This window comes from Pogoniulus pusillus, chromosome 36 (genome assembly GCF_015220805.1).
Source record: "Pogoniulus pusillus isolate bPogPus1 chromosome 36, bPogPus1.pri, whole genome shotgun sequence".
NCBI classification, from domain to species: Eukaryota; Metazoa; Chordata; class Aves; order Piciformes; family Lybiidae; genus Pogoniulus; species Pogoniulus pusillus.
Genome location: NC_087299.1, coordinates 2,318,373 through 2,326,557, shown reverse-complemented (window position 1 = coordinate 2,326,557; position 8,185 = coordinate 2,318,373). Strand labels below are relative to the sequence as shown.

The following is an 8,185-nucleotide window of genomic DNA, read 5'->3' as shown; positions in this document are numbered from 1 at the left end:
ACTTTCAGCCTCCAAACTTCCCAGAGGAAGAACTTTCAGCCCCCGGCAGCTGCAGCTCCACTCAGCGCAGGTTGAAGTGCTCCAAACTCCCTGCCCCGAGGCGATGCTGGGCATCTGCTCAGGATGCTCCTCAGGATTTCGCCGGTGAGATGAGTCCAGGAGGATGCTCCCAGCACCAGGAAAGGATTTATCCAGCAGTGACATCTCCAAGGAGGTTCTTCCTGCATCAACCTTCAGTGGGAACTCCCTGAACTGCGAGCCAGAGTCCTGCTGCTCCGAGCAGTCGCCCATGAAGAGGTGACAAAGCCAAGGAGAAGCTTCAGAGGTTTCCTGGGATGCTGCTGGATCACAACAGCCCCTCCACAGGGAGGCTGCTGTGAGGAGTGTTTTAAGGCACGGATTTATTTGCTCTCTGGAATGGTTTCAGCGTTTCTGCTGCCAGAGGAGGGGGATAAAGGGCAGGAGTGAGGCATCCCAAAGCCCCTGCTTTGGTCCTGAAGGAATCCCGACGATCCCAGCACCCAGAGAGGAGTGGATGAGGGGTCTGGGTTAGAACTGAACCCAGCCTGCATTTCCCTGACTCTGGGGAGAAGGTGACCTGGAGAGAGGGGAGAGAAGAGGATTTAGAGTGCAAGGGGCTGTGGCACACGAGGAGGCAGCCAGAAATGGGGCCTCTGGGGTCACCCCAAAACTCTCCCCCTGCACAGAGCATGACACTAGCACTGGGAGGAAGAGGAAGGCAGCACCCATGGACCTGCACTGGGAACTGAGTCTGGAAAGGAGGAGGCTGAAGGGAGACCTCATTGCTCTCTGCAGCTCCCTGAAAGGAGGTTGGAGCCAGGTGGGGGTTGGTCTTTGTTTTCAAAGGAACAAATGATGGAGAGGAAATGGCCTGAAACTGTGCCAGGGGAGGGTTAGGTTGGACAGGAGGAACAGTTTCTTCGCTGCAAGAGTGGTCAGGGATTGGAAGAGGCTGCCCAGGGAGGTGGTGGTGGAGTCCTCATCCTTGCAGGTGTTCCAGAAACCTGTGGCCATGGCAGCTGGGGCTGTGGTGGTGCTGGGTTGAAGGTTGGACTGGATGATCACAGAGCTCTCCTCCAGCCCAGACAATCCTGATTTCTGTGAATTTGAGCCTCTTTTATATCCTAAAAGGATGTTTGGCTGGAGCAGAGACCCTGCCCCAGCAGAGTCTGCAGCAAAACGGGCAGGGTTTGGGGTTTCTTAGTGTGGGCATCCCCCAGGTCACAAACAAACCCCTTAGGGCCTCACCCTGAAGCTTTGGTGAAGTCTCCCCAGGCGTCAGCAGTGGCAGCAGAGGGAGCAACAGGAGGCTGTGGCCAGGACAAGAGGGAGTCTGAAGCCAGAAAGAGAATTAACCAGGAGTTAATGAACCAGGAGTTAATCTCCACTCTTGTTCCCAGCTTCCCATTCTCTTTTCCCAACTGTGATGGATAAAAATGGAGCCTGAAGAGCTTTGCAGTGATGGTTGTGTGACCACAGACCTGTGATGGGGGTGCCTGGGAGCCGGGTGGGTGCTGAGAGCGGTGTTGGTCGCTCTGCAGGACAAACTGGAGTGGAAGATTTTCCTCCAGGAGGTGGTGGGAGCAAGCTGAGCCCCCCAGGACCTGCAGGACGTGGTCTGGGGTTCCCTGCTCCTCCTTCTTTTTTCTTCATGTTCTGAAAGAGGAGAGGGAGAGTTGGGTGGTGCCAGGTTTAAATCCAGAGCCAGCCATGGCTCACCTGGGGATCAAAACACTGCTGAGCTGTGGTGTCCCTGGACTCAGAGTCTGACAGAATGCTTTAGCTTGGAAGGGATATTACAGATCAGCCAGTTCCAGCCCCCCCTGCCATGGGCAGGGACACCTCCCACCAGCCCAGGCTGCTCAAGGCTTCATCCAGCCTGGCCTTGAACACCTCCAGGCAAGGACCATCCACAGCCTCCCTGGGCAACCTGTGCCAATCTCTCTCCAATCTCACCCTCAAGAATTTCCTCCTCATCTCCAGTTTTAATCTCCCCTCTGCCAGCTTCAATTCATTCCCTCTCATCCTATCACTACAAGTCCTTCTCAGAAGTCCCTTTCTGACTTTCTTCTCTAGTCAGAGAAGCCCTGGAAGGAATCTCAGCTGCACAACAAATGTGCTTGTCCTGCCTGTGCCAGTCCCTCATCCAACCTGGCCTTGAACACCTCCAGGCAGGGGCAGCCACAGCCTCCCTGGGCAACCTGTGCCAGTCTCTCCCCACCCTCACTCTAAAGAATTTCTTCCTCATCTCCAGTCTCAGTCTCCCCTCTCCCAGCTCTAAGCCATTGCTCCTTGTCCTGGCACTCCTAGCCCTTGTCACAGGTCCCTCCCCAGCTCTCCTGCAGCTCCCTTCCGGCCCTGGAAGGTTGCTCTAAGGTCTCCCTGAAGCCTTCTCCAGCCTGAACAGCCCCAACTCTCCCAGCCCTGTCCTTGCAGCTGAGGTTCTCCACCCTCTGATCATCTTCGTGGCCTTCCCTGGACCCATTTCAACAGCTTAGGTTGATGAACCTGAGATTGGTTTTGCCCCACAAATCCCAACCATGAACCCAAGGACCCAGTTCTGTGACTGGGAATCCCTCTGCACACCACTGCATCACCTCTGCACACCACTGCATCACCTCTGCACACCACTGCATGATCTCTGCACACCAGTGCATCACCTCTGCACACTACTGCATCACCTCTGCACACCACTGCATGATCTCTGCACACCACTGCATCACCTCTGCACACCACTGCATCACCTCTGCACACCACTGCATGATCTCTGCACACCAGTGCATCACCTCTGCACACCACTGCATCACCTCTGCACACCACTGCATCACCTCTGCACACCACTGCATGATCTCTGCACACCACTGCATGATCTCTGCACACCACTGCATCACCTCTGCACACTACTGCATCACCTGTGCACACCACTGCATGATCTCTGCACACCACTGCATCACCTCTGCACATCACTGCATCACCTCTGCACACCACTGCATCACCTCTGCACACCACTGCATCACCTCTGCACACCACTGCATCACTTCTGCACACCATTGCATCACCTCTGCACACCACTGCATCACCTCTGCACACCACTGCATCATCTCTGCACACCACTGCATCACCTCTGCACACGACTGAATGATCTCTGCACACCACTGCATCACCTCTGCACACCACTGCATGATCTCTGCACACCACTGCATCACCTCTGCACACCACTGCATCATATCTGCACTGGGTGCTCCTCATGCACAGGGACTTGGAGGTGCAGCTGCCACTTCCTCTGGTGCCAGCCCAAGGGGAAGGGCAGGAGCAGGCTGAGCTGGAGAAGCTCTTACCGCAATGTTGAGCTTGATGGTTTGTCCCTCCTTGAAGCCCAGGTCCAGCTTGGGGCCCTGCTCGGGGCTCTCAGCCTGTTTGGCCAGCTCACTCTGCTGCCTCACCCACCTGCAGCAGTTAAACAGCCAGAGAAGGACACAAGTTAACAACCAGCCAGAGGCTCCCCCAGGCAAGTCATGCCCAAGACACAGATCCCAGCAGGGTGGAAGTTGGAAGGGACCTCTGAAAATCATCCAAGTCCAACCCCCCCCCTGCTAAAGCAGGGCAGCCACAGCAGCTTGCCCAGGAGCACAATGCCATGGGGAGGTTGGAAGCTCTCCAGACAAGGAGACTCCACAACCTCTCCGGGCAGCCTGCTCCAGGCCTCCAGCACCCTCACACCAAGGAAGTTGCTCCTCCTGCTCAGCTGGAACCTCCTGGGTTCCAGTCTGTGTCCCCTCACCCTTGTCCTGTCCCTGGGCACCACTGACAGGACTCTGGCCCCAGCCTCTTGCCCCTCACAGCTCCTTCAGCTCTTGCTGAGCATTGCTCAGCTCCCCTCTGGGGCTGCTCTTCTGCAGGCTCTCAGCCCCAGGGCTCTCAGCCTTTGCTCCTCACAGAGCTGCTCCAGGCCCCTCAGCAGCTTCAGAGCCTCCCCTGGACTCTCTCCAGCTGTTTCCTGTCTCTCTTGAACTGGATCCTGAACTCCAGAGGTGGCTTCACCGGGGCAGAGTAGAGAGGGAGAAGAAGCTCCCTCTGTGACCTACTGGCCACACTCTTCTTCATGCCCCCAGGGCACCATTGCCCTTCTCGGCCACAAGGGCACATTGCTGGCTCGTAGGCAACCTGTTGTCCTCCAGCACTCCCAGGTCCTTCTCTGTGGAGCTGCTTTCCAGCAGGTCTCCCCCTCAGCTGTCCTGCTGCAGGAGTCTCTTCCTCCCCAGGGGCAGAATCCTATCCTTGCCCTTTTTTGCCCAGCTCTGCTAAATGCCAGCCCAGGCTGAGGGGGTGCCAGCCCCTCCTCACAGTTTTGGAGCATCAGCAAACTGCCCCAGTGTCCACTCTGTCCCCTCAGCCAGGTGACTGGGAAGGATGCTGACCATCTCTGGGAAGCAGAGCTGCCTGCACAGAGGCACAGGAGTTTCCACCTCCCTGCACCACAGCTGCCTGCTCAAGCACGACAGCAGCTGGCAGCTTCCTCTCCCCTGCCACTTCTAGGGGATGTGCACGACAGAAAAACCAAGCTGAGAGGCCACAGGGAGAGGCACGAACTCACTTAAAATGGTCTTGGAGAGCTACATTGAAGTCAAAAGCATCCCCTCGGTCGACAAAGCCGACTCCAATGAACGCCCGGCGGCCTGGGGAGGGAGGAAGAGCAAGGGCTGGAGTCACGGAGCGGTGCCACACCCCACACCCCCTCCTGCCTGCCACCTCCTCCAGCTGGAGGTGCCCTCTGGAGCCTGCGACACAGGACTGCAGAGATCTTTAGCTCGCTGGCTGCAGGCTGACCCAAGCAGGGAGCCGTCCTCACGCCCACAGCAACACGAAGCTGCTCTGAGTGCTGGTGAGAGCCGTGGCGCGGAGCGAGCTCGTTTGTCCCTCTGCCACTTGGACTCAGGGCACATTTAGCCCTGGGCAGCAGGAATCCTTCACACACAAGGGCAGTGAGGGCACCGAAGGCTTTCCGCGGTGACTCCCCCAGCCTGCGGCCAGCAGGGGCACCCATCCGGTACCGTTGCCGTCCTCGATCCGGATCACGAAGTATCTGCTGGAGTCGGTCACGCTCTCCACGGCGATGCCCGGGAATTGCTCCACCGGTGCCTGGGCAAAAAGCTCTCCTGAAAGAGAGAAGCAGGAGCGGCTCAACAGCAGGACGCGGCTTCTCTGCACCGTCCTCTTCCTCACCCAGAGGCACAGGAGCTTTGGCTTTCCTTTCTCCTCACCCGAGGTTCTGTCCTCCAGCTTAATGAAGGCGATCTTGCCCTTGGCCGTGATCCGCAGCCTGCCGCTCCACGCCGGCTGGTCCAGCTGCCACTCCGCAGCTCTGCAGACAAGAGGAAGCAGCGATGGGTGTCTGAGCTGCCTCCCGTCTCAGCCAGCACCATCCACCTACGGCGACGCCCCCGGGACGCGGCACAGAGCTCGGCCGGACCCTCCTCACTGACAGCGCCGAAGGGGCGCAAGCAGGAGGCTGCTGCCCCCCGTGCTGGCTGCGGAAGGAGGTGGATTCGTCGTACCCAGCCTTGTGCCACCCCAAAGCAGCCAGAGCCCCGCGGAACCAGGCCTCGGGTCCCAGCAGGGACCGGGCAAGATTCGCACGAGAGGTTTCGCTTCCCTTTCCGCAGGATCCGCGGCTCGACGGCAGCTTCCCGGAGGTGCAAAGGAGCATTAGCGACAGCCTGGCTCTGCCAGGGCTGCCTGAGGCGCGAGGGAAAAGGAGCCCCAAGGCACACGGGTGGGTGGAGAACCCTTGCTGAGGGCATGGGTTTGATATGGGGGGACAAAGGTACCCCGTGAGGGTCAGGTCCTCCAGCCCTACAGACGCCCCGGGGAAGGGGCAAGCCACGCCACAGCCCCACGACAGGTGACCAGACGCCCTCTGGGGAGCGAGGGGACAGGTCCTGCGTAACCTACGGAGGGCGCAGAGGTCCCCCACAGCGCCACAGGGGTAAGGGCAGACCCCAACCATCCCACGGAGAGGAGGAGACGAACTTCCCTTAGCCCCGTGACAGGAGGCCAGCCAGGCTGCGGGAAGGGGCAGCGGAACGGGCCCCGCAGGAGAGGGACAGGCCGCACCTGTAGCCGCGGTTGGAGGCCCGCGGCGGGACCCGGTAGACGTGAACCGCCGGTTTGACACACAGCACCGCCTCGTACTCCTCCTCCTCCGCCGCCGCCATGGCCGCCACCGCGGCGCGACACCGCCGACACCGCCCCGCCGCTCCGCCCCGCCCCCGCCGCTCCGCCCCGCCCCCGCCGCTCCGCCCCGCCCCAGCCGCTCCGCCCCGCCCCTGCCTCTCGGCCCCGCCCCGGCCCCGCCGCTCCGACCCGCCCCCGCCGCTCCGACCCGCCCCTGCCTCTCGGCCCCGCCGCTCCGACCCGCCCCTGCCTCTCGGCCCCGCCCCTGCCTCTATGCCCCGCCCCGCCCCCGCCGCGCTGCCCCGCCCCGCCTCGATGGTACCGCCCCCAGCACCCGAGCGGGGCCGTCCGGCAGAGCGGCAGGCGGCGCCTCCGTACCCTCTTCTTCCACCGCCGCGGCGGCGCCGCCTGGCGGGCCGGAGGCGCCTCTACAGACAATGGTTTGCTGGAACAAATCATAGAATCATAGAATCATAGAATCATAGAATCAGGCAGGTTGGAAGAGACCTCCAAGCTCATCCAGTCCAACCTAGCACCCAGCCCTATCCAGTCAACCAGACCATGGCACTAAGTGCCTCATCCAGGCTTTTCTTAAAGACCCCCAGGCACGGTGCCTCCACCACCTCCCTGGGCAGCCCATTCCAATGCCAATCACTCTCTCTGTGAAGAACTTCCTCCTCACATCCAGCCTAGACCTACCCTGGCACAACTTGAGGCTGTGTCTCCTTGTTCTATTGCTGGCTGGGGGCCTGGCAGCAGAGCCCAACCCCACCTGGCTACAGCCTCCCTGCAGGCAGCTGCAGGCAGCAATGAGCTCTGTCCTGAGCCTCCTCACATGCAGGCTGCACCCCCCCAGCTCCCTCAGCCTCTCCTCACAGGGCTGTGCCCCAGGCCCTGGTCCAGATCATCAATAAAGATATTGAAGAGGACTGGGCCCTGGGGGTGCTGCTGGAGGAGAAGCTCAGCAGGAGCCAGCAGTGTGCACCTGCAGCCCAGAGAGCCAAGCAGAGCCTGGGCTGCAGCAGCAGCAGTGTGGCCAGCAGGGCCAGGGAGGGGATTCTGCCCCTCTGCTCTGCTCTGCTGAGACCCCACCTGGAGTCCTGCATCCAGCTCTGGAGCCCCTGGGACAAGAGGGCTGTGGAGGTGCTGGAGAGTGTCCAGAGCAGGGCCAGGAGGATGCTCAGAGGCTGCAGCAGCTCTGCTGTGAGCACAGCCTGAAAGAGTTGGGGCTGTGCAGGCTGGAGCAGAGGAGGCTCCCAGGGGACCTTCTTGTGGCCTGCCAGGAGCTGAAGGGGGCTCCAAAAAAGCTGGGGAGGGACTTTTGAGGCTGTGAGGGAGTGCCAGGAGTGGGGGGAATGGAGCAAAGCTGGAGGTGAGGAGAGTGAGGCTGGAGGTGAGGAGGAAGTTGCTGAGCAGGAGAGTGGTGAGAGGCTGGAATGGGTTGCCCAGGGAGGGGGTTGAGGCCCCATGGCTGGAGGTGTTTGAGGCCAGGCTGGCTGAGGCTGTGTGCAGCCTGCTCTAGGGTAGGGTGTCCCTGGGCATGGCAGGGGGGTTGGGACTGGCTGCTCCTTGTGCTCCCTTCCAGCCCTGCCTGATTCTGTGATTCTCTGATTTGACATTAAAAAAAAAAAGCTCAATTAAAAAGAAGAATTCAGAGGGTGCTGCCAGAGCACTCTGAGCACTCCTCCTGGGTCAGAGGTGCCCTGACAGCTTCTGCCCACCTTCCCCAGCAGTGAGGAGTCCAGAAACAACAATAAAATACCTAAAATAAACAAAAAAAACCCACCCTAACTAAAAAAGCCCCAAATCACTTATTCCTGCTCCATGGTGAGAGGTAGCACAGGCACAGCTCATTTGGGTCCTGATGAGCAGTGCCACGTCCCACCCTCCTCCTGCTCTCTGCCAAGCTTAAAAATGCAGGGTGGGGCAAGGGATAAAAATGGTTCAAATTCCCCCTTTGGGGGTAAAAATCACAGAATCATAGAATGGT

The 8,185-nt window shown here is 59.8% G+C and overlaps 1 protein-coding gene across 1 annotated transcript; it reads right to left on the bottom strand.

Moving 5' to 3' along the window:
• Window positions 1-384: 384 nt before the first annotated feature.
• Window positions 385-6,260, bottom strand: NECAP2 (NECAP endocytosis associated 2). The gene is made up of 8 exons (XM_064171788.1): window positions 6,136-6,260; window positions 5,283-5,383; window positions 5,073-5,177; window positions 4,616-4,697; window positions 3,360-3,468; window positions 1,503-1,677; window positions 1,270-1,354; window positions 385-598 (listed from the first exon to the last, which is right to left on the bottom strand). The coding sequence occupies exons 1-8, from the start codon at window positions 6,234-6,236 to the stop codon at window positions 550-552; spliced, it is 807 nt and encodes a 268-aa protein (XP_064027858.1). The 5' UTR covers window positions 6,237-6,260; the 3' UTR covers window positions 385-549.
• Window positions 6,261-8,185: the final 1,925 nt, after the last annotated feature.

Coding starts and splice junctions, on each gene's coding strand:
- NECAP2 (XM_064171788.1), bottom strand. CDS start 6,236: ATGGCGGCGGCGGAGGAGGAGGAGTACGAGGCGGTGCTGTGTGTCAAA. Junction 4,698..5,072: donor CCGGATCGAGGACGGCAACG/GTACCGGATGGG, acceptor CTCCCTCCCCAG/GCCGCCGGGCGTTCATTGGA. Junction 599..1,269: donor GACTTCACCAAAGCTTCAGG/GTGAGGCCCTAA, acceptor CCCTCTCTCCAG/GTCACCTTCTCCCCAGAGTC.